A 26,463-nucleotide genomic window follows, 5' to 3' on the forward strand; every position below is an offset into this window, starting at 1 on the left:
TGGCATGTTTCCTCTTTGCACTGGGTAGACTGGGCCAAAACCACACTGGCCCAATGTTTCTACTTCGCATTGGGGCTGAAGCGATGCGGGTAGACCTGGTCAAAGAGACGTGGGCCAGCTCCTAATGTTTTCCAGGATGGCCCTGTGGGTCAGATCCGACCACATCGCAGGCCTTGAGTTTGACACCCCTGTTTTAGTGTATTATTCTTTGCATAGGAATCATTGGCAGAGAAGGCCGAATCTTTTATGAGCAAGGTTTTGCTTTGCTCCACTCCACAAGTATCAGGGTGAACTGGACTGCGATCAAAATGGTACATAGACACCACTCACAGGGTGTCTATGGTTGGATAAATCAGAAGTGATGAAATATGCACTCTCCAGGAAGTACGGAACCATGACTACTACAACCCTATTAGCTGTGCTGACTGAAGCTGCTCGGGGCTTTGAATCTGTCACATCTAGTGGGCTGCAATTCTACTTTTGACTCTTAAGACTAAGCTCCTTCTTTTGTAGAGTATTCAGATTCTTTTCAGCTTAAACTGCCCTTAAGCTACTTCCAGTTGCTGAGACACATCCTTCTCAGAAAAGCCAGATATGCTGGTCAGCTTTGATTAGAATTTTATCCACTTCAAACTGCAAGTAAAAACCCGTATGGATGGATCTTTCTCTTGAAGAAAACCAATTACAGCCCAAATATGAAAGCTATCACCTCAAGAATTCAGGCAGGAATAGAAATGCTTGTCCTGATACATATAGACAAATTATAGAAGTATTTTAAATGTTATCTGAAGCAGTTGAGACTGCATGCAAAATTTAGTTTTTGTCAGCACTGAACGAACACAGGCCTGAAACATTCTCAAGTGAATGTGGTGTCAGCTTCTGCAGATATCTTGACAAACAAAGTTGAAAACTTTCCCTGGAATTCCTCTTCCTTTGCTCTTTCATTTGACATTTTTCATTCTGCTGCCGCTCCAGAACTGCTGAGGTTATGGGTCAGCTACTCTGAGAGATCGTTTGACAAGAACAGATTCTTTCCATGTTATAGGGCTTAATTCCAGAAATCTGCTGAAACCTTATGGACCTGGTTTCCACCGAAAACCTACATCAAAGTGAGCCAATCTTTGCTATGGTGTTGTCAACATCTTACAATAATACACAGAGCATGTAAGTCCTGTCACTGAGAAGCCAAATCTCAGATACCCCTGCTGTTGTGTTTAAAGTCTTAAGAATCTCAGGAGCACAGGGGCCCCAAGCAATTGGAAGCTGTTTGGGAAGCCTTAATTCACTTTCTAAGAAACAGTTGGATTTAATCGGAGAGCTAAAGGTTACCCAGAAATGTGTGAGACAGCATCTGGACAGCACACAAGCAATTCTATACCTATGCAGTGGACATGAGACTGAAGCTTGCGTGTTTGCTAAATATACGAATCCAAGCATCAATGTGAACTGCTACACTTCTATGCACGAAGGTCCATATCACAAAACTAGATAACAAATATCAGCTTGTTGGAAATATCATATTGTGCTAAACATGCAAATAAATGCCCAGGTGTCTGCAAAAAAAAAAAAAAAGTCTGGAGATGCATAAACTAGCTGTGATTGCCTAGCAGTGGTGGATAGGGGTTGATTATCATTTATTGCAGTGGAGAGGAGGGTTGGGAATTGAAAGTCATTAGGTTCTTTGTCCAATTCTGAGAAACACCAATCACCTATCTTGTACCCAGGCCACAGCCAACTGGTGGGATAGTAAGTTTAACTATACAAGTGGTCCTCGACTAACAACAGTTCGTTTAGTGACCAAAGTTATAATAGCACTGAAAATAGTGATTTAAGACCCCTTTTCACACTTGTGACTGTTGCAGCATCTCCATAGTCATGTGATTAACATTTGGATGCTTGACAACTGACTCATTTTTATTATCCATCCATCCATCCATCCATCCATCCACACTGACAAACTGTCACTTTGCAGAATTAGCATGGTAACTCTGTTTACTTACCACAGCTATTATAGTTAAAGCATTTTATAGAAGACTCTAATAATATTTGCAAAAGCTAATGATCAAAAATTACAAAAAAAATAATGTATATATCACATCCAGAGTCTGCCTCCACAGTAATGGTTTCTAGTGTCATCCAACCATCACTGCCCAATATACCAGTAGCAAGGACAAACCATATTATTGCTAAAAGCAAGGCTGAGTAATGCTATAAAAAGAAAAAGCGGTTATAGTAGGACTGTTAGATTGTTGTTCCAAACTTAGCATTGTGGGCTAATTGATCAATTTTGGTTGATAAATTATGGTCCCTTCCTTAAAACTGGTTCACCCATGCACAATAAACAACTCTTGATATGGTTTTGTGTAATGGGTCTATATACTGTGCCCTAGCTTTGCTCTTATGGATCCCATACCTGCTCTTCCCTGCTGTTATGCAAAATTAACAGCCTCTATTAACAATTCATTATTATAAGGAAGTGCCACATTGAACCAAAGCTGCCAAGGGTGATCCTAGATAATTTATGAAACATGTACCTAATGCTAAAAACCAGGAGCATTTTTTTTCTCCTCTTTTCTTTGCTAGCCACTAGCAAGAAACACAAACATGACACAGCCACGCTCCTTCTCTCTGCTGGTATACAGGGATCAGGCCACAAACCCCTTAAAAATGCACTACCAACATTTTCCACGATGTTGCTTAATTTTTCCTTATCTTCTCTATGTATTTGTGAAGATAGTAAAGGCAGAATGTAAACAAACAAATAAACAAAGCCATCCATCAATACCGCAAATAAGCAAGTAAAGGAGGCAGTAAATTTAATAACTTGTAATCTGCAAAGCTGAAAAGGAGCAGAAAGAAGACAAACATCTTTGCATCCTCCAAGTGGCAGCGACTTGGATCCAAAATCCCAGCACTGGTTTCCAATAGCTTAAGTTTTTGGTACTATAGAGCTAAACAATTCATTAATTCTCTCTCTCTCTCTCTCTCCTTCTCTCACTCACACACACATACACACACCCCTAAGAATTTTAGTCCATGTTCAACAAAAGTCATGCTTACTCACCAGGCTATCAAGTCCACCTCCTAGAAGGTCCACAGCACCCATCTGCATGGAAGACACTTGGGGAACATTCACTGGAGGCCCCAGGTCGAGGTTCAAGAGGTCACCCAAGAGATCTCCTTGGGATGGAATCACCTGAGGTTGTTCCAGGTTTGTAGCACTCATGGTTCCCACAGGGCTGTCTCCTGCATCAGTACTGAGGGTATGTGGAGGGGGGGAGGAGGGAAGAGTTACTTGGTTTCACTGTCAAAGAAGAGAGCAACACAAAAGACTTTCTTGTGCAAGCTGCTCTAAACAGACTTTGAAGTGCAAGTATTCTTGTAAAAATAACCCTTGCAAGAGGGGTGTGAATTGTAAAATAATTTGACAGCAAACAACTGCTATTTCTTTAAAAGTTGAATTCCATAAATATTCTACTCAATAGATGAGGCTGTTGAAACACAGAATAAAACGCTGGGCAAATAAAACCCAATATTAAAATAACCCACTGAAAATTTTAAACAGGTCATTGTGAAAGAATAAGAGCAGCTGTGGAATTAATAGCCTGCCAAATAGCTCGGGAAGAACATTCACCCAAAGCAAGCAAGGGAAACTTGTGGGCTTCCAGGTGCTGCTAAACTACAGATTTCCTCACCATTACTTAGGCCATTAGGAATTGGAGCACAATGTTATCTTCTGGATCACAAGTTCCTCAGCCCTATTTATGAAGCTGGCCTGACAGAGGCCATTTTGAGACTTCAGCGCTGACACGCTGGAGAACAGGAACAGGGAGGGGGGAATAGAGATGGGTGTTGTAGTCAAAATAAAATACTTTCTCCTGGGAACATTCCTGCAGGTGCTCGGAAGGAGGGGACTAGAGTCACCTAGCAACTGGACAGTATCCTGATTAGATCATGTGACTGATTGTTTTGAGAAAGTGACAAACATTGATTTTTAATTAGGTGAAAACTGTGGGAATATTCAGAGTCGGTTTTACCAGCTTGTGCCAAATATGACACATCCAATAAATCTATTCTTTGAGGAAATTGCCTGCTTCAGTGTTTTGTTTGCTATGGGTATGTTACTTGGAACTGTGACATTAAACTGGCTCTCCTAAACTTTCCACTGGAGCTGCTATCTGGAGTCCTGAACCCCGGCCGCTTACCTGGTCTACCTGGGCAGCAGAAAGACTCAGGGAAGATGACACTGCCCTCATTAAGGTAACATTTCCTGTATTTCTCACATTTTCTGATAAGATACTAATTATGTGACTGCTAATGAACTTTCTTCCCATGTGCAATATAGATAGTCCTTGACTTACAGCCATTCATTTAGTGACCGTTCGAAGTTACAATGGCACTGAAAAAAAAGTGAGTTATGACTGTTTTACAAATGTTGCACCATCCCCATAGTCACGTGATCAAAATTCAGATGCTTGGGGACTAGTATTTTATGACAGTTGCCATGTTCCATAGTCACTCTTGCAATCTTCTGACAGGAAAAGTCAATGAGGAAGCCAGAGTCACTTAACAACCATGCTAACAACTGCAGTGATTCACTTAACAACTGTGGTAAGAAAGTTGTAAAATGGGCTGCCAGTATTGTTTCCATGTTCATGCAAATTTTGAGTTTGTTTTTAAATTTTGTATTACAAACCCAGCCACATAAAATTGTAAGGGCATCAGGACAAGGTAATATCTTCATAGATGGACTTTTTTAAAAAAAGCAAATAACCCACAAAATCATTCTGTCTCTCTCTTACCTTCCATGATGGATAGGCAGGTGTTTGCGGTGGATTCCGTGGCTGCCTTCCACAAAGGCATTGGGTGGTTTGTGATACACTGATGCCAGTGAACCAATGTGGCAAATGAGTTCATCCAGTAGAGTGGGCTCGATCAAATCGGTCTCTTCAGAGATAAGGGGCTTCTCTGACAAAACCACCTCCTTGGCAGTGACAGGGTCTGTGGAGAGGAGTCGCCAGTAAATGTAGCCACGGTCACGTAGATCTGGGTTGTCAGAATCCTGAGGCAGAAAAATGTTTTCTATTAATGGATACCGATTTGGAACAAACTCTGACAGAAGAATACCGAGTGTGAAGAGGAAAAGAATGCACAAGAATCTAAGGTCAAAAGTAGGTCTTTTGGACACTGAATATTCTCTACAGAAAAGTCACAAACATTCCTTACACACCTGAGGCTTAATAAGATTACACAAGACTGAGCACCCAGAATGGGACTTTTCTGTAGTAAAAAATCCTGTCTGTAAAACTTTAAGTCTGTGTTCTATGGGACACAGGCTCCATGAGAAACTAAAGGGAAAAAGTTCACTCAAATGCAGCCATTGTTTTTAGTCATTAAAACTTGATAAAAGATTCTGCCTTTTTTTTTTTAAACTTGCAAGTTCTTTAACCTGAAAGTGTTCAAAACCCTTGGTTTAAAGAAGATTTTGTAAGCCTCTTTTTACTTCTAAACAAACATTTAAAAGTTACTTTTTAGCAAGCTGAGAGTTCTTTAAAAAGAAATCTAGTGTTTTACAAATTCCGACAATGTTGTCAGAAGTGAGTTCAGTACCCCTCACATTGGTTTTGTTTGCACAATTGTGTTTAAATGGATTAAGTGCAGGGGGCATGGTTAGTGTCCAATCTTAACAGTTACCACAAGAATGGAGGTGTAGAACTGGTGTAAAGGAAGCCAGTTGCAGCTCCTTCCCTGTCTCTCTGTTGTATGATTTAAATAGGGGTGAGAAATGGACAGATTCCTGCTCCAGACTGTGGGAGCACTGAACCTGTAGATGTTATTTAATGTTCTGGGAAGGAAAAAACAAGAAAGATGATATGCTCAAGATCCAGATGGATCTTAAAGAACTTGAACTCTGGGCCCTATCTAACAAAACGAAATTCAACATAGAGAAGAGTAATGTCTTATACTTAGGCAAGAAAAACCAAAAGTACACATATACACTGGGTGAAACCAGGCTTAATAGCAGTAACTGTGAGAAGGATCTTGGAGTCTTAGTGGGCAACCAATTAAATATGAGACAGCAGTGTGCAGCGGCAGCCAAAAAAGCCAATGCAATCCTAAATTACATTAACAGAGGAATACATTCAAGATCAAGGGAGGTATTAATACCATTCTATAAAGCCTTAATAAGACCACACCTAGAATACTGCATCCAGTTTTGGTCACCACACTATAAAAAAGATATTGAAACTCTAGAAAGAATGAAGAGAAGAGCAACCAGGATGATTAGGGGACTGGAGACTGAAACATATGATGAATGGTTGCAGGAACTGGACATGGCTAGTCGAGTGAAGAGAAGGACCAGGGGAGACATGATAGCAGTCTTCCAATATTTGAGGGGCTGCCACAGAGAAGAAGGGGTCAAGCTATTTTCCAAGGCACCTGAAGGCCAGACAAGGAAGAATGGATGGAAACTGAACAAGGAGAGATTTAACCTAGAAATGAGAAACTTTCTGACAGTGAGAACAAATCAATCAATGGAACAGCTTGCCCTCGGAAGTTGCGGGAGCGCCATCACTTGAGACCTTCAAGAAGAGATTGGACTGCCATTTGTCAGAAATGGTGTAGGGTCTCCCGCTTGGGCGGGGGTGGGGTTGAACTAGATGACCTACAAGGTCTCTTCCAACTCTATTACTCTGTTATCTTTACAGACTCTTTGGGAGCAGCTGTAAGGAAAATGAAAATGGCTACTCCTATTTGATGGCACAGAGTCTTCTTGGACTGAAGTGGTACAGTTATTAAACAAACAAACAAAGAAAGCTGCTGGAACACAAAGTTAAGTTTTGTTCAAGGAGTATACACTGATTCATCAGTCGAGCTATGCCAACTCATGTAAACTTAATTGCAAAATGTTGGTTTAGGTCACCATGTTCTGTTTTGGTTATTACTTATTTCTGGAGATTTGTGCTCTTTGATGGAGTTTTAAGACCATACCATTCATCACATGAGTGCCCAATAATAGGAAAGCACAGGTGCCCACTTGGGGTTGTGATTTTGGGAGCTATCGGTGAGAAGGTATCAAGATGTCAATATTTAGAAGTATATTTTATACTATCAAGGAAGATACATTTTAGTTGTTTCCCGAAACTTGTGGAGGTATATTCTATTTCCCATTTTGGATTCTTCACATATAAATTAGTGTCTCCCTGATAGGTTTTGGAGCAGTGTCATTTTTAAACTCATGGCTTCTATAATATGGTTTAAGAGATTTCTATTCCTTTGGATGTCATTAAATTATGACTCACAGCGCTTTTTACCATTAGCTGGGCTACTGGAAACTATTGTTTGGCAGCGTATGAAGGGCCACAGATTCTCTTTTCCCCAAACTTATCACCCTAACCATCTCATGGCTTTGCCTCATATTCCAACCTTCGTGCCCAGTGACACAGGAACATTTTCAAGGCCAATTGGGTCAGGCTATTTTAATCTCTGGAGAGATGATGCTCCAAAGAACAGATGCCAGAACAAAAAGGCTCTCCTCCTAAATCATGCCAGATGGCACCTTTTAATGGGACATGTAGCATGCCTCTCCAGCTGGATTCAATAGAATCGGGAGAGGCAGTCTATCAAATAACCTGGCCTCATGCCACCAAGGGCTTGAAAGGAAACTACCAGCACCCAAAGGTGCTTTTTTTCCAAGAGGCAACTGTCCTTTCTGGTTTTTCTTTGAAATGTTTCACTTCTCATCTAAGAAGCTTGTTCAGCTCTGAATGGATGGTGGGGAATGGAAGGATTTATGTTCCTTGAAGACAGCGGGTCATTTGCATTCTTTTAGCGAGTCCTTGAGGCCACTTGGAGGTTTATCTATGTCCTCAGGGTCACCTGAGTAGTGCAAATGGGTATGGAGCCTTCTTGGAACTGCTGAAAGGACTGTGTTGTACAGATACTGGCATGGAAATGAGCTACGCATTGCTGACCATTCCATGTTGATATTATTCAAATGTTACCAGCAACCCAATGGAAAGGGAAGATGATACATGGTTCCAATGTCACCGCAAACAATATAACCAACCAAGGATTGGGAGAATCTTTTGATAGCATAACAGTAATGCTAACACTTTTCAGCGTAGGAAAGGCAGGTGAACAGGGTCTGTGCCTTACCTGGGTAGCAAGACTCAGCACTTGCTGGACCAGTTCCTGTGTTTCAGAAGGCTTCTTCAAAAATAGCTTTACAATGGCAGTCAACAAAGTGAGCTGCACCTGGAGGAAAAGCAAGAACAAAGAAATAAGGAATGTTTCTGATGGACAAATTACATTTCTAGTATAAGCTGATCTCGGGGAATATTGCCTTCAGTGGGATATAAGGCTTAAAGAAAGACAGAAAAGTTATGCATCTGTGTGATGCAACTCTTCTTGCAATTAATGAAGAAAAGAAGCCTTATGGGATCAGCTCTAAATTTAACCTAGCATCCTGCTTCCCCCAATTGCCAACCAATATCACATCTCCAGGTAGCAGTAAGCAAGTTTGGGGGAAAAAATAGGTTTTCCATATTCCATACCCCTGAGCAGCTGGTTCTTAGGTTATATTGCTCTAAACCATGATGCCCCATTATCTATACATTACTGAGGCTTCTGCATAAGCTACACAAAAGTAAGAGAGATGGGCTGAGGAACCTGAGTAATAGATTAATGCAAAACACTTTGCAGGGGGAAAGTAATGCTGAGGCATGAAAAAAAAAGGCGGGGGGAGATGCTCTGATCAGTTGCTGAGAAGCAAGAACAAAGCTGAGTCAGTAAAAGGATGATAGACAAATACAATTAACGAAGACAGACCGTTCTCTGTCGAGATAATATACTGATTACATTGCAAAGCTATTTTTAAATTCCTTCAGGGATGACGTGACAGCTGCCTGCCAAAGTCAGAGATATGAATCTACTTGGAATTTGGCAAATATGTGGCCACAAAGATGAAATCCCACTTCTGTCTCAAAAGAGTTAATGAAAAGCAAACTCTTCCCTGGGTGCTGGGAATTAGGGATAGTTGGACATATCCAGAGGGCAAATAGGAAAAAGTTGCACTAGCAGTTGCACTAAACGTAGCACAGTGGAGAAGCAACGGCTTGTGGGAAGAGAAACACAGGCAAGCTTTTGGCCAGAATCAAACTGCTGAAATTAAGGGTCCAGTTTCTTCCTTCAAAAGAATTGAGACAGGAATATGGAGAGATTAGCATTACCTGGGTGCTTTCGTCATGGAAGCCCTCCAGGAAGCTCTCCAAGAGCTCATCTGCATTGTCAATTCTCTCGGCATATTCGCCCACAATCCAGATCATTGCCGCTCGAGCATCTGGCTCATCCAGAGAATCAAGGTTTTCACAAAGTGTGGCAATGATACTCTCATACCTAATTTAACCAAGGCAAGATTGGATAAGGTTATTCTTGACAAACCTTCTTGTGCTCTCAGTTTTTTTTCTCCCAAAACAAACCTTGCATTCACCCTCTTTTTGCTCCAAAGTCTTCAGATCCTGGTTTTAAATACTGTTACATCCGCTTTAATAATCCCCAACCCTCTGTTAATTAAGTAACTTCCCTTGTCTACTTGAAGACTCCGCAAACCATTCCACCCCAATGTGTCCCATGCTTGCTTTCCAGTTCTCAAATAATTATTAGTATTTCAGGTCATCTATTATTAGTGTTAAACAGGTTTTAGCAGTGGTACATGTCAAAGGAAACTGGTTATCCTTGTTGACCACAAGTTCAATATGAGCCATCATTGTGATTCGGGTGCTATTTTGTCCTGGCCAGATACAACCTGTAGTATTGTGTCCAATTCTGGATTCTCCAGTCTAAAAAGGATATTGACCAATTGGAACACGTTCAAAAGAAAGCTACCAAAATGATGAGGGGTCCAGATATACCAAGCTTTTTGCAGAACATTTAATGTATCCAAGTATATTTTGTATACAGAAGAGATGACTGAGGGGAAATATGATGAAGACTCTAAAAAGCTATGAAATGCAAGTGAAGTTATTCTCTACTGCCCCAGAGGGAAGGACCAGAACCAATGGGTTAAAACCACAAAGTTCAGCCTAGACATCACGAGGAACTTCCTGATTGTACAAGCTGTCAATTTGTAGTATAGGTTGCCACTTGAAGTGTTGAGTTCTTTTTCACAGGGTGTATGGCTGATCATCTGTCAGATGTTCCTCTAATGGAACAGGAGTTGGACTAAACAAATTCTAAATTCCCTTCCCACTTTTTGATTCTGAATAATTAGTCAATGCCACCTAATTTTTCTCAAATTATTGCCCTGTCCTCCACTAGGTCACCTAAAGACCATACAAATTGGCACCCCTTAGGTCAGCCACAATTATTATCTGCAAGGTTGCTTCTGCACCCTTCATTTGGTAGCTGTACTTACTTGTTGGGATACTTGCGGAAGATATCCCGGATGACCACGATGGCTTCCTGCACTACATAGTTGACCTTAGTCTGGATGAGATCCAGAAGTGTGCTCACACAACGCTCAGCAGATTGCTGTCAAAAAGGATAGAGCAGAACAGAGATCTTCAAGTAAGAAGGTCAGCTCGAATATAAAGGCTAACTGGATATGCCTCACAATTCTATATAACTTCACCTACACGTATCATATCCACTCCCTGTTTAGATTTATTTATTTATTGGATGGCAAAAATGTTAAAAAGCACATCATGATTACATTCTCAAGGAACAGATATCAAACTATTGTTTTCATAAATTCAAAAGCAGACTGTTTATATAGTCAATACATGATGGAGCTGCATACAGAAAATATCTGGGGTTTCCCTGATAAGCACTCAGAGGGCACTGTTCCACAATATGTCACACTGTCTGCTTTGGAAGAGTGTAGGAATCCTAAATTTGGGTGTTCCCTGGGCAACAACACAGAGTTGGCTGATTCTTCCACAACGGCAGCCAGACAATCTTTGTGATTTCCTGGCTTAAAAAACCCATCACTACGTAAAGACCTCCCTTTTTAGAAGCAGAAAGCAGAGGTCATGTTCCACCCATTCACAAGAAATTATCCTTGCATGGCAAACTTCCCTAAGTGGCATGAAATGAGACATTTTTGGTCTATATTTGATTAATGGAGATTGCATACTATATTCAAAATACTTGTGCTTCTAACACCATTAATATTTTTTAAGTTATAGAAATTGTCTTAGGCACAGCATCAGTCTATGAATGAATGACTGTGCATCTCTATGTCATGCCTCTTTCCAATCATATGAACAGAGAGGACTACCTTTCCTCACCTGTCACGATACATATCGACAGCCTTATAACTAAATCAGTGTCAACTTCAAACTGAACCTGGCTGCAGTCATTTCTCTGCTCCTCAGTTGCCACATAGGGGGGAAGGAGGTTGGAATGCATTATGAGACACAACAAAGAGCTTTCTCATGAGAAACCGAGGTCATCTCCACTGGCAACAGGTAAGGTTGGGAAAGGAGTGCCAATTAACTCAATTGGCCAGTGTGATCTGTGATACCTGGGGGTGGGGTTATTTCCTAGTTTAATTATACTGAAACAGTGGGAAAGATTTAGATTTGGTTTTCCATTGAAGCTGTGCTGATACGATGTACTCATTAAAGAAGACCTTTGAGAAGGAGCCAAGTCTCAGGGTTCTGATTTGCTTGAGTTCATTAGTTGGAGACTTGACATTTAGCCTTTCCTGAAGACAGGCATTTTTCCCATGATTGTCATACACTTCAATATTCCAGTTTAGTAGAAACCATTGTTGATACAAGAGTCTGTCCAACATGAATCATTGCCCTAGAAATGCAATGACAACTAGTCCCCAGCATCTTTGATAGAGACCCTGGAGAAGCCCACCTGTCTCAACCAATTACCTAACCCTAAACTACAGCCCTAAGGGACGTGGTGGCTCAGTGGCTAAGACACTGAGCTTGTCGATCAGAGAGTTTGGGATTCGGTGGTTCGAATCCCTAGCGCTGTGTAATGGAGTGAGTTCCTGTTACTTGTCCCAGCTTCTGCCAACCTAGCAGTTTGAAAGCATGTAAAAATGCAAGTATAAAAATAGGGACTATTTTGGTGGGGAGGTAACAGTGTTCCATGTGTCTTTGGCGTTTAGTCATGCTGGCCACATAACCACGGAGACGTTTTTGGACAGCGCTGGCTCTTCAGCTTTGTCAGAGATGAACACCGCCCGCTAGAGCCAGAAACAACTAGCACATATGTATGAGGGGAACCTTTACCTTTACCTAAACTACAGCCCTATGGCAAATAAAGTAGCTTCCTTTATTTCGAATGCCACAATGTTTAGTAGGTTTCCATGTGTGAGAAGAAAAAAAACCCACTGCAGCTTAGCCCTCAACTTACAACCATTAATTTAGTGACTGTTCAAAGTTACGAGGGCAGTGAAAAGTCAACTATGACCTGTTTTCACATTTATGACTGTTATCACAGTCACATGATCAAAATCCAGGCACTGGGCAACTGGCATGTATTTCTGGCTAGCTCCCAACACGCAAAGTCAATGGAGGAAGCCAGATTTGCTTAATGACTGTATGATTCACTTAACAACTGCAGTGATTCGCTTAATAACTGTGGCAAAAAGGTTGTAAAATGGGACAAAACTCACTTAAGAACTGTCTCATTTAGCAACAGCCGTACTGGGTTCAACTGTGGTTGTAAGTCAAGAAATACTTGCATAGCCTAATAGCAGAGCACCTATATCCCACGGAAAAGCCAGGCATTCTCTTATTTGTCTTAGAAACTAGAAGTTCATCATCTAAATAGTAATTCATTCGAAATTGCTAACTGCTGAATTAATCGAACATGAAATCTTCCTGATTCACCCCCAAATATTTGCCCTTTTTCTAAGAAAAAGCATTTCCCAGTATTGGCTCCTATGCTGGTTAAGCTAAATAAACATCAAATAATGTTTACTGTTAGAAAAACAGCTAGGGAGTTTGGAAGGGTTGGTCATGGTATAGGAGGTCAGTCTGTTCCAGAGATAAATGCATTTTAAATTATAACAGTTCCCTGCTGACTGAACGGTGTTGTCTAAATCAAGGGCTCTGAAAGCAGAGAGAACAACAAAAGACAGGATTCCCCAAAGGACTGAAAGCTGACGTATATGTTTTTTAGAGTGAAGTGAAGATCAAAATGCTGAAAATGTTCTCTTTTAGGATGAGTAAGAAAAAGAATTTACTACACTCAGATACTCTATTCCCCAACTATATTTTTGGTGCAGGAGTGCCCCACAAGGAGGTGTGTCAAAGGAAAAACAACAACAACCTCAAAGCATATAAAAAGGGGCAGAGATTTGATCTCACAATTGCAGCTACCTCATTTCCTGTTTTTGACCTCATCTTCCAACACCTGACATCATGAATCCACCAGAATTGACTGTGATGCTTGTGTGTCACACCAAGTGATCTACATCTGGGCCACATATATGATGTCAACTTTATTTTTAACACTATTTGTTTTCAAAGGATAACCTTTGAAGTTCAGCCGGCTGTAGCAATTAAAACACAAAAGCAAAATCAGGGAAGAAAAAAGATTCTCACTTCAACTTTGATGGCACATCGTCCAATGGCACGGACGGCTTTGCGTACAAAGTCTACATCCACTTCAGTGGCATACTCCTTCAGTTCTGCTAAAACCTGTTGGAAATACATTAAAAAACAACAACTGAGGTCAAATCTGAGTGCAGTACTCTTTCTTGTTGTCCTTGTCCCCTAATGGCTTGCTGCCACTGATATGATCCAATAAAGACCCTTCACATCCCGGACATAAACTGTTTCAACTCCTTCCCTCAAAACGCTATAGAGCACTGCATACCAGAACAACTAGACACAAGGACAGTTTTTTCCCGAAAGCCATCACTCTGCTAAACAAATAATTCCCTCAACACTGTCCAACTATTTACAAAGTCTGCACTATTACTATTAACCTTCTCATCACTCCTTATCACCCATCCCCTCCCACTTGTGATTGTATGACTGTAACTTTGTCGCTTGTATCCTTACAATTTATATTGACTGTTTCCTAATATGATTTGATTGCTTATTGTACCCTATGGCTATCATTAAGTGTTATACCTTATGATTCTTGACTCTTAACGAATGTATCTTTTCTTTTATGTATACTGAGAGCATTTCCACCAAGACAAATTCCTTGTGTGTCCAATCACACTTGGCCAATAAAAGAATTCTATTCTATTCTATTCTATTCTATTCTATTCTATTCTATTCTATTCTATTCTATTCTATTCTAAAAGAGAAACATCTTGCTTACACTTTTCTAGACCTCGTGTTACAAAGAAATGCAAACACATTGCAAATGTATTACAGCAGGAGATCATAATCATTTTAAGCCGGTGGGCAGATCTGAAATACTGGGACCATGTACTGGGCATTCTCATCAAATAATTCCCAGGGTAGGAATGGCCATACCCATAGATGCATTTATCAGAAGGCCAACCAAGCAGTGGGCTGTAGACACACCCTTATTATTGTCTAAGAATGTTTAGGTTGCGTTCAAATTATGCAACATACAGACTTGTCAGAGAAAAGAACTAAGGAAGGCAGAGAGCGGGACACGATCAAGAAACATGTCGTTTAGGATTACAAGTAACTGCAAAGCTAATGGCAAAGCATTAGACATTTTCTAGACAAATGTGAAATGAGACCCATTGGGTTGCAGACTGACCTGAGCAATGTTGGCCTGGGATGCTAAGCGAATCATGATATCGAGTTTCTCCAGTTTCACGTAGATGGGGTCATTGTATTTCACAAAAAACACCTTGATCTCCTGCTTCAGGATTTCAGGCCTGGGAAAGGAATTGAGCACACATGCTAAAATGATCACTAAGCTGCACTCTTGTCCATTCCTGACGAAAGGCAGGTTTGCATTTGTTCTCCAGTTAAAGAACTGCCATGCAACCTAACAGGAGATGTGAAAGCAACCCAAGTCAGTTTCCCATCACCTACTTGCACCTCTGAATTCGTTGGATTATAGTATCCTAGTTAGCACAAACCCTGTGCTGGCTGGGAATGATGGGGGATATAATCCAACCTACCAGGAAGTCTGGAAGGTGAGAAAAGACGTATTAAGTCATCTGCAAATAGAGTGCTCCAAATTTGTCTGATTTCCCCCCTTTAGCAGCATTTCAAACTATTCACCAGGAGTGCACTCTTTGTTAGCCAATGCCATTAAATAACTCTGCATTAACATATCCCAGAATACCAGGATCTGTCCAGGTTAGACAAACAAAACTGTCTTATAAGCAATTGTTCAATCTGAATCTTTGAAACTACATCCTTCCTTGTTCCTGACCTTTTCTGCACAATCAAGTTGATGTTCCTCAAAGCAACATATTGGACTTCAGGCTCGCCAGACAGCAAGGTGACCAGGGGAGGGGCCAGTTTCTTCAGCAGCATGTTGTAGTAGTCGGAATCCTTGGGAAGGAGCTCTAGGAACTTCATCAGCACTTTGACAGCCGAAAGCACAACAGCGGAGTTGGCATGAGAGAGGCGAGGTGTCACCCGTTCGCATATGCTGCCAAAGAAGAGATACAAGAATAGAGGCTAAGGCTGTTCTTTCCTCCCAGAAAACCTTGGCTATGCTGGAGAGACACATTTTGATAACTCCAAATTAGCGAGCAACAGAGTGGCGTTTTTGTGAAAGGCTTTTGCTGGGTGGAATTGAATATCCCAATAAGTAGATCCTTGAGAGTCCTGACTACAATATTTTCTGTTGATAGTCATAGATGCTAATAGAGAAGCAGACAAGCAGCACATATTGGAAGATAGCAAATTTACCACTGGATAGTTCCCAACATCTGGAAATAAAACTGGATGAGATGCAATCGGAAATACCTGGATTAATGAACTGCAGATTGTTTTCCTACATTTGCTTATTCTCAGCCATTAAACAATAGCTCAAAAAGAGACATTTTACCGTTCTCCTAAAGTGCACTGAGAATCATCACTAAAGGGGGGAAAAAAGTTTCACTAAAGGCAACCCACAAAAGTGTCACAATAGCTGTCATTTATCTGGCCCTTAGAAAACAAGCTCAGAGGCCAAAATTAAGTCACCTTCAAGTCAAGCTTGACTCCTCATCACATGGAGATACCTGAACAATTTTCTTGCCGACAGTATAGAAGTAACCGTCTGTGATTTCCAAGATGTTTCTCAGCTTCAAAATCTCTGTTGCTATGCTCCTGGGATTCCCTGGTAGCCTCAGATCAAGGTACTAATTGGGCCTGATACTGCTTAGCTTTGGATGCTAGATAAGAGGGTCCGGGTATTGCCACCTATTGGGATAATACGGTTGGCAGTTCTCAGTTCATGGGATGGCAGAAAGAAGACTGTTATCATCTAACTTCTGCTTCACATCACAGTCTTCCTACGCCCCTTCAAAATCTGCTCTGTAAGATCTGGTTAAGTCTGCGGAGCGATAAGAGTGGGAAGTGGGAAGGGGAAATCACACTCTCTCCTGCTCCAATTACAGAAACCTATCTTTGGATAACTCCCAAAGAAAGTTTTGAAGGTCTGCATGCCAACTCGGTTGATGCTTTAATATCGACACTGGACTTTCTCGATATCTGGTTTTAATGAGAATGTAGCTCTACTCACAGAAGCTTCTTGGACAACTTGAGGCCAGTTGCTTTGCCCTAACACAACCCATTTCACAGAGTTGATGTTCTGGGGGAAAAATAGGGAGTGTTCCCAGTGGTGGGCTGCAAATTTTTTAACAACCAGTTCTCTGGCTGGGTAGGCGTAGCCGGTTGATCATGTGACTGGGCGGGTGATGTCACTCATCACACCCAGCCCCTCCTCCCAGCCCCTCGCCTCAAAAGAACAGGTAGGATTCAGCCGGTAGGGGCTAATCCCACAACTGGCTGGCCCTGCCCCCACCCAATTTTTGGCCTGATTTTGGCTGGAAAAACAGCCTGAAAAACAGGCTGTTTTTCAGGCTGTTTTCCCAGCCAAAATCAGCCTGGAAACGCCCCCCAAAACTGCCTGAAAACAGCCCAAAACCAGGCAGTTTTCCAGGCCATTTTTCAGGATGAAATCAGCTCAAAACCAGCCCAAAAATGGCCTGAAAACAGTCTGAAAATCAGGCCATTTGGGGGGCTGTTTTCATGCTGACTTTTTGGGCCTTTTTCATGCCGTTTTTTGCCCAAAAATGGTCGAAAACCAGGCGGGGGCAAGGCCAGCCAGTGGTCCAATTTGCCAGTTCTCTGAACCGTGCAGAATTGGAACAAGGGGTTCAGGCAAACCCGTTCAAAGCTGCAGCAGCCCACCTCTGAGTGTTCCACAATGCTATAAGGTATACAATACATAAAAATTATACAAGTCTGCTTCTTGAACATGCCATTATTCTATATGCTTCAAAGAGTTATTGAAGAATAACCAAAGTTAACAACTGTCTACCTAGGATTTAATTATACTCTAAGCAATTTTTATACTGACAGTGATAAAGATGGTCTAAGATGAAAAACAGCAATTATCCTGATCTGAGAAGTCACTGTCAAAAAGAACTAATAATAAGCCACTCTCTTAACTCCCAAGGTTGAGTAAGGTGACTGACAAAATGGTAGCTTCTCAACTGCAGGCAATTCTGGAGGCTGTAGAATATCCTCCTGACCCATTTCAAAAAGGTTATGTGATTGAGACTGCTTCTGGTTCTATTTATCTAAGGATCAAGAGAAGACAGGTGATTCATTCTTGATTTCTCATTGTTTTTAGATACCATTAAACATAATATCCCTCAGAATCATCAGACACATTTGGGAATAGAACACATGGGTTTGCAATGGTTCTACAGGAGACTCCTCACATCACTACCACAATGGAACATGGCATTTTGCTTGTAAGTTGTTGCAGTCATAAGTTGAGGCATCATGTGGCTGAACTTAAATTTTATGACCATTTTTACAACAGTCGTAATGTAAGTCAATGCGGTTCTAAAGCGAATCAAGAGGCCATTATGTGAATCCAGCATATCCAATGGGTGTTTCTTTCTTTCTGGAAAAGGGCAAAACTGGCACAAATCACGATTGCATGGCTGCGGCATGTTACAATCGGTCATAAACCGGTTTTACCTGCCAATCTAATCTTTCATTTTATTTGCATAACTTGTTCATTTTATTTGCTTTTTTACTTGCTGTTCAATTACTTTGAATGCCTCTGTTTTACATTTGTTCTTTATAACTGATGACCAAGAGACTTTGGCAGTTGGTTGTCTATCCAAGTTAAACAAATGTAAGTAAGCCAGGGTTAACTTGCCGTGGTCTGTGAACCCAGCTAGGAACGGAGTATTAGAAAACCTAATGGGGTGGGGCTTCCATAGGTCAGAAGGCATTATATACACCCCGCCACAGTGAAGAAGTCACGGAACTTTTATCAAGCTCTCGGTAAAAGGAAAGGAGAATTCCCATTCATGCAGGGGAGTCACAGATCAGCCTACCTTTGGGCTTCACGGTCATCCTTTGGGTTGTAGTTGGAAAGGCAGTCTAGGATGAATATCTGCCCCCACTCCGTGCATTCATTTAAAGCAGTGAGTAGCTTGTTGATGTTCTGAGGGTTCAGATCTAGCAGGTTGCTATTGGGGTGAGATTCACTGATTTCAGACAAGGCAGCAACAGCATTGGCCACAACCTGGCAGAAAGAGAGAGCAAAAAGCTGGATACTCGGCAGTGGAGCGGAACCTTCAGAATGCTGTTTATTAACTTCTGGAGTCGGTCTGCAGGGCAGATTGAGATTTTTTTTTAAAAAAAATGATTAAGTTGGGCTACAGCCCACTTCCTTTAAAAAAATTCAGATTAACTAATTTAAGTAGAACTTCTGATCAATGGATCAATTCAGCCACATTGTTTGATATTCATATATTGCTTTTCCATATGGACTGACAGGGGTTTACAAAATCCCTGTTTTGTATTCAACCAACAAAAAAATACATAATACTGTACACATATTTATATACTACTTCTCCACATGGGCTGATGTTTACAAAATCCCTTCAATCAATAAAATAAATAAAACAACCTGTAATACAAAATTGATATGTATCCATAACACAGGAATATACATTAAAAAATTAACCCAGAAGGATCTTCCTGGGAGATATCACCCTTTTCTTTATGACATGCACAGAGGCAATGGTTCCTCTGAGATTACACATGACACTGTGTCCACATTTGGCCTTTTGAATCATGATTAAAGAAGATATAACTAGCGGGATTTGCACACTGCACTGTCATAAGTCATGGCCTGTAAACTACAATATGGTAGCCAGATTCACGTAACATACATAAACATCATTATTTATTGGATTTCAGTGCTGCCCATCTCACTCATACTGTGACTCTGGGCATCTCACAATATAGTAAAAGTTTAAAAGTGCAAAAAAACAACAATTAAAATAGAATAAACAGATAATCAAAATTAAAGTTATACAGCTAAAGTGGATCGTTTATGTATAAGAGACACTGTCAACTGCTTAAGGTATTCAAGGACTAGATTCTGGGTGCATGGAAAGGCCCCAGAGTTAAGTTTCAGATTCCGTGTTTTTCTGCAACCCAAGAAGCCCCTCTTTCTGGGTGGCTGGGGAATTCTGGAAGTTGAAATCCACACAGCTTCAAGTGGCTAAGGTTGAGAAACACTGCTCTGGAAAGTTGCCACTTATCTGATCACAGCAGATTCTTTTCTACCATACTATCTGAATGTATTGACCAACAATGAGAATGCTCCTACACTGACTCAAAATTCACAGCTATACCATTTTAAAAGAGGAAAGTAAAATAAGGGGTGTCTTTCCAGGAAAACGGCATCAAAAGTGAATCTATGAAACAGGAGATATGATCAAGCATTTACATTCACTGACTTTGGGGTGCAGTAGTCTATCATTAGGATTCAAAAGCAGGGCACTATACTTAATGTAATTAATTCCTATCCCTATCCTATATAAAAAGAATTTTTTAAAATTCTGGTGTTTTTTTTTTTAAATTAGCCTGTTTTACTTTTACAGCAGAAGAAAAGAGGGAGAAAAATGGATTTCAACACTTTATATCCAGCAGCCTGTGAAAAATGCCAGTTATTGGAGAAAAACTTCTGAGAATGGAAAATCACAGCTGGCCTTCACAGTGGCTGGGAAGATGAAAGAGGCGGAACCACAGGGGTTTTTCCAAAGCTGCCCCCATCCCACGTTCAGAATAAAAGCATATTGGGAGGAGTGGAACATTAGGGATGTGCTGCTTGAGTGAAAAGGAATATGCCATTATGTGCAAATCTGCCTGCTGGGAAAGACTTGGGCAGGTTCAACTCTTTGGGTCTTGCCTAAGCCCTCCCTTGATGCCATTTAGAGGTGTGAAAAGATGGTGATCTACAATCTTTGAGCGTGCAGTAAAGGGACACATTCCCCCTTTCTAGATTTCTGACACTGTGTAGGCAAAGATCAACAATGCAAGAACTGCAAGCCAACAAAGAACTTAACCGGGGGGCTTAAAAAGCAGGAATGATTATATCCAACTGAGATCCCCCTTAACCCCAAACGAACATTCCAGATCACTATCACCAGCTAAGACTGTCTGGCACAGTATTATGCTACATGGACACTAGTCCCTGCAGTTTTCTCGGCAACATTTTGGTCTAGCGGTTAAAGCACCACCTACTGGCTAGAAACCAGAACACTGAATTCTACTCCTGCCTTGGGCGTGAAAGCTGGTGGGTGGCTTTGGGCCAGTCTCTTTCAGCCCAATTTACCTCACAGGATGGTGATTGTTGTGGAGAAAATAGGAGGAGAAAGGTGTTTTCCACCTTGAGTTATTTACAAAAATAATAAAGTCGGGTTAAAAAATTAGTTTGCCATTGTATCTTCCTAAGGCTGAGTGTAACACGCCCAAAGTCACCCTAATGATTTGCACTTAAAGCAGAATTAGAATCCATGGTCTCTCAAATTCCAGCCTACATCCTTAACTACTACAGCAAAGTGTAGTTGTTAAGGCTCTTATATAAACACAGCCAAATGTATTTTGTTATCTTGGATTTAGGGTTTGTCGCTGGGTATAACCTAGACACTCACTGGAGCACAAGAACATACTACCTCAGTTTTCTACCAGAAAGCCCTTCCTTATCAGAAAATCCTTTTTACCCAATGTAAGTAAAATACTTTAAGTCAATTTAAATGTCCTTGTAGTGATTGGGTAATAGGTTCATGTGTAATTATCCAAAGGAAAATCACTTTTACCCAACTTACGCAGATTTGGGAAGCACTGCTTTAAAGTGGACAATACTGCCTTCAATATCCACACCAACTCAACTCTTTGGTTTATAGTATCCATAGTCCTTAACTACTAACCAAGCTAACTGGACTGATGGGAGCTGTTGTTGAAAGCATCCAGGTTGTTTAACGGAGAAATTACTAAAGGATGGGAAGAGAAATGCTTTTGCCCAGGTCAGTCTCTGAGGAAAAAAAAAGCTTTTATTATTCTTTTAAGACAAACAAAGACCACAGTTGCATGGGGACAGATTACAATGTGAAAACAAAATTCCCGAAAACACTTAAAAACAAGGAAACACATAGAGCAAGGCACTGTGAAATAAAAACAATGCAAGGAAATAAGAAATACCTACACTACAGATCAACGTCTACCTTTCCTTGAAGCTGAGTATAACCTTTTCCTTATAACTTGAGGAATCACTGACCATAAAATAATTTCATGCTGCCCTCTAATGGCTCGTTGTTAATTACAATAAAAGTGGTCCAAAGTGCTTCCGATGAGGACTCATAGAAGGCTTAGATCAAATTCTGATCCAGCCCTGCCATGCAGTCAGTTGCTCTCTCAGTCCAGCACTGCAGGTCAAGATACAGTCTTACTGGACATTTACAGAGGAACAAAGCTATAGCAGAAGGCTAATGTCTATTGGTCTCTTTTTGCTTTTGTTGCTTATTCACTTGTCTGATGTGGAACAGCAATCTCCAACTGTCAGGCTTCAAAAATCAAGAATGACATGTATGGTTTCTCCGAGCAGATTTCTTTATGGTTCTTCACCCATAGACAGAATCTTGCCAAACTAAAGTATGCTGTCACCACTATAAAGCATATACACTGGCAACTATTAGGAAAGTCTGAAAGACTAAAAATCCAATGTCCATTCAAAATGGTTTCTCTACAAAAATAACTGCCCTTGAAAAAGAGTTCTAAATTAGCATCCTGGACAGATATTCTCCAGCTATTCCATCCACATTATTTTTTCTACCAGCAGCATGTTGCCTTTCTTCTCTCAGCATTTTGTCCCCACCTGGTGTCCTTTCCCTTGGGATGCTGCTTCCTCAGATTCTGTTCTGTTCTTATAACCATTACTGTTACAGATCTCCTCCTAGCAATCTCCCTGTCTTTCTAAATCATCCCAAACATCTATGATGGCATAGTAGTACACCAATGGCCATAACTAGCTTAGCAATTCATGAGTTCAACAGTCCATCTGCGCTTTAATCTATTTGTGGGTTGTTTCATTGGCCAAAATCTTTCATTTTTTAGAAAAAGGAACATATCCCTTTGTTCCTTCTCTCATCTGTTCCTTTCCACCTGCAGTCTGGATGATGGGCAAGATAAAAAAAAGAAATAAAATTGGCTTTTGGCTCACTCATAAAGCTTCTTGCTGGGGTGAGAGGATAATGTTGCTGAGAAGCCATCAATATTCATGCAAGCAAATCTGAATGGAGGCATCTTAGACAGATGCCTTCTGAAAGCCAGAAGAGTGTATGGTTTTCTATTAAGGGGGGAGGGGGGAACAGTCAGGGAAGAACCAGAAAAAACCAGACTTCAGTGCTACCATCTTAGGAAAACCACAAGGCAATCAATAACTATTGTTTTTTTCCCCCTGCAAATCAGTATCTCAGAAATTTTGTGGCCTCTTGCCAGCACTTACATCACTACTGAGAAGGTTTCCCCTACAGAGAAAGTATTCTGATCAACTTGATCTGCTCCAGAAATGAAAGGAAGAAGAGCTTTAAATTTAACAGTGAGAAACCCATGGCTTAAAATGCTGCATGATACTCCAGAACCCTTTGGAAGTTCTTCTTCTACCTCTGCCCTGAGAATGGATGTGGTGAAATGGGCGCTACAAGCCTTGTAGAGATTGAAGGTACAATGTATTGCAAATTCCTTCAACCCACTGCAAATACTCCTTTGTGGAAGTATCAGGATCAAAATAGATGTCCCAAGTTTCTGCAACACCTAAGGCATCAATTTTTAAACCCACTCAAAATAGAAAAACTGGAAAGCTTAAACGTCTCCTATACAACCCCCAAGCAAAACACAGAGAAAGTACTGTGCCAGAGTAAAAGTTTGTTAATTCATTCTCAAACACTACAGTCCCCTCTTTTTCCCATCAGCTACTCTTCTTCCATAAATCTTTTGACCACCAAATCTTATTTTTGCTACTCCCAAACACCTTTGAATGGCAATGACCAAAAATCCTGGAAACCGGAAACCTGTGAAATTGTGATAGCCCTTAAGTTGGCATAATGACCTAGTATTTAAAAAAAACAAAAACTAAAGATCCCAAATCCAGGAAAAGAGAACATTCTAGCCCTATTCACACATAGAATGATTTTGACAATCATCTCCCTTGACCAATGCAAATGTTACCTGCAGCCTAGTCACAAAAGCTTTTGGGCATAGCTTGGGCACATATGCATAAAGTACCTTAATGTTTCAAGATGTCTTAAATACAAAACTGTGAGGGGAGGAGAGACAAAATGTCTACACAGAAAGCAGTAGATGCCACAAAGCAACCATGGGTGAGAGTTTAAAGAAATAAACATTTCTCAGAAACCTGAATTTTTTTTTAGTGTCACATTCCATTCAGAACAACCAACTTATAGCTCACATGACAGCCCATTTTTTCCGAAGTGTCTTGTCCAAGATGAATTATAAGTTTCTTTTAAAGTAATACTTAATCAGTTAGCATCTTTCAGTTCTAATAAACTGATCAGGGTAAGCAGGCTCACCTTTGCCATAATAACAACCACAATAGCACTTAAGACTTAAATACTACTCCACAGTGATTTACTATAGTCTCTGGATGCTTTTCAGAGTCACCATATTGCCCCCAACAATCTTGAGTGTCAGTGTTCCAATGGAACTCCCCATTTCATTCAACACACAGAAACAACATTCATCCAAGTAGGAATTTATTGAATAAATCATATTGGCATAACTGAGAAAACCTGAATCTGGGAATTCTGGGTTTTCCCTTCCCAATTGAAAATAAAAACCCATCCCCTGCACTCACCAGTCCATCACATGGTACAACCAACCATCGTTCCAACTGGAGATATTCCTCCAGACAATCCTCTCCAGGTGCAGGATAACTTGTCCTTGACTTTTGAGAAGAATGTTGTTGAGTCTAATCTTTCTCCTCTCTATGAAATCCCCCCGCCCCCAAATTCCCAGGCACAAAAATGTGGCGGCCTCGAAGCTTCTAAGTAAAAATGGCTTCCAAGGCTGACACTGAGTTCTCATTTTACCAACTTCAGAAGAAGGGAAGGCTAAGTCAACCTTGAGCTGGTCAGGATTGAACTCCTGGCTTTGGCAGAGTTAGCCTGCAATACTGCATTCTAAATACTGTACCACCACAGCTCCTTAAACATTTAGTTTAAATTTATTTATCAAAACTTGTATGCCACCCATCTCACAAAGGTGACTCTAGGTGGCTTACAGACATTGAATAAAATGTCATATAAAATAATTAAAATAATAAATACAGATCTTATATTTAAATTAAAATAAAACTGAGCAGGGTGAAGAAGGAAGCAATAAAGGGCTTACTCCATCATCCACCTCCAACATGTCACATCCCCATTAGGGCCCCAGACTAGTTGGCATAGCCATGTCTTCAAGGCCTTTTGGAAGCTCAGAAAGTTGGGAGCAGCTCCTATCTCTGGGAGCAAGAGGTTCCTTGGCTGATGGGGAATACAGCATGCCCCTTCTGCCAGCACGGATGAAGCAGACTAATCCCATTGGAATGAGCCAGTTTCTCAGATAGTCTGGACCCATGCCATGCTGCAATTCAAACTGGAAGATCAACAAGGAAGGGACAACTACCAAGTGAAGGTAAAAAAGCAAAATGCATGTAATTTCCTTTTGGTATAAAAAAAGGGATTAAAACTGCTTGCTCAGATTGGAAGGTCCAAAGCTATATACTCCTCACAGTCAGCAACTCAATGTTCCATTTTTGCAAAAACTGGAAAAGACTACATCTAATCTAGGGTCTCCTATCTCCAAAGCATGGCATCTACTAGTAAGATCCAGGTCTTCCCAGAATCAAGCAGTATCTTCCAATAACATCACCTGTTATTTAAAGGAAGTCAATTTCAGTGAGATTAATACTTTACCATGGGATTGGAGTCTGCAATGAGATCACGCAACGAATCCAGAAAGCCTTGATCTTCTACCATTTGGGCATTGATGTCATGAAGTTTGGCCACGCAGACAGCAGCGGTCTTACGCACATACGGGTCTTCATCCTTCAGACACTTCCGGAGAGGTTCACACAAGTATTCAGTGATCTTGTCCACACGGATACATCCCATAGTGCGCACCGCTAGAGCACGGATGAGAGGGTTGGGATCTTCACAGTCCTGGGATGAGAAAATTAATAAATTATGTAGCTGGGCTTTATGTAACAAACATTAAGGATTTTATTCAGCTTTTCCTATTCTGGGTCAAACTACACCTGGAACATCACAAACCACTCTATGTTCTGGAGAAGGGATCGCCAACCTTGGCAACTTTAAGACTTGTGAACTGGGAGTTGAAGTCCACAAGTCTTAAAGTTGCCAATGTTGGAGACCCCTGTTCTGGAGGATTTACATTTGGAAAACTGAAGATCTCTCTTTGGACAGGTGGATTGCCAGAATCCTGAGAATGTAACAGGAGATATCTGGAAGATTTTGCACATACCTAATAGCAGCAGTTCTTAAAAAAAGCAATTGTCCTATCTGCCTCTAAAAGGAGAAAATAATTTCAAGTGTCAATGAGCTCCTACTTACCCAACTTACAGCAACATTACAAAAGGATCAGACAAGTGTTACTATTGTGCAGGGACACCACTAATGCAGATAAGTGGAAAGTTGATTTAAGGAGAAACACACACACACACACACACCCACACACACACAAACTTGTGTTCTGGGTTACATGGGGAGAGAAGAAAAATGATCTTGATCAGGAGCAAGGGCTGAATTAGATAGATTAATCAGAAATGCATTCAGCCCTTTAAACAGAATCCTTAGATTCTGTGATTATTTTTAAGTTTTCTCGTTCCTGAAAAAAATGATAACAGATTTCCAAATGGAACAGACTCCCTTTTGCTCAAAAGTGGATTTTTCCACAGTAAAGAATCCATCCATGTAATTTCTGCTGTCAAGTAAAATTACAT

General features: G+C 40.8%; 1 protein-coding gene across 2 annotated transcripts in view; it reads right to left on the minus strand.

The window, feature by feature from the left end:
- Positions 1 to 26,463, minus strand: part of AP2B1 (adaptor related protein complex 2 subunit beta 1) — a 71,299-nt gene that overhangs the window by 34,652 nt on the left and 10,184 nt on the right. For both annotated transcript variants that reach the window (XM_026708684.2, XM_026708683.2), the window contains exons 5-14: positions 25,418 to 25,663; positions 18,485 to 18,675; positions 15,346 to 15,567; positions 14,719 to 14,839; positions 13,575 to 13,670; positions 10,418 to 10,533; positions 9,234 to 9,399; positions 8,161 to 8,259; positions 4,803 to 5,062; positions 3,065 to 3,257 (exon numbers count right to left, since the gene is read on the minus strand). In XM_026708684.2, coding sequence (XP_026564469.1) covers positions 3,065 to 3,257; positions 4,803 to 5,062; positions 8,161 to 8,259; positions 9,234 to 9,399; positions 10,418 to 10,533; positions 13,575 to 13,670; positions 14,719 to 14,839; positions 15,346 to 15,567; positions 18,485 to 18,675; positions 25,418 to 25,663 — 1,710 coding nt within the window. The remainder of the gene's footprint in view (positions 1 to 3,064; positions 3,258 to 4,802; positions 5,063 to 8,160; positions 8,260 to 9,233; positions 9,400 to 10,417; positions 10,534 to 13,574; positions 13,671 to 14,718; positions 14,840 to 15,345; positions 15,568 to 18,484; positions 18,676 to 25,417; positions 25,664 to 26,463) is intronic.

The sequence above is a fragment of the Pseudonaja textilis genome, chromosome 1 (assembly GCF_049901715.1).
Source record: "Pseudonaja textilis isolate UNSWEBS1 chromosome 1, rPseTex1.2, whole genome shotgun sequence".
Lineage (NCBI taxonomy): Eukaryota > Metazoa > Chordata > Lepidosauria > Squamata > Elapidae > Pseudonaja > Pseudonaja textilis.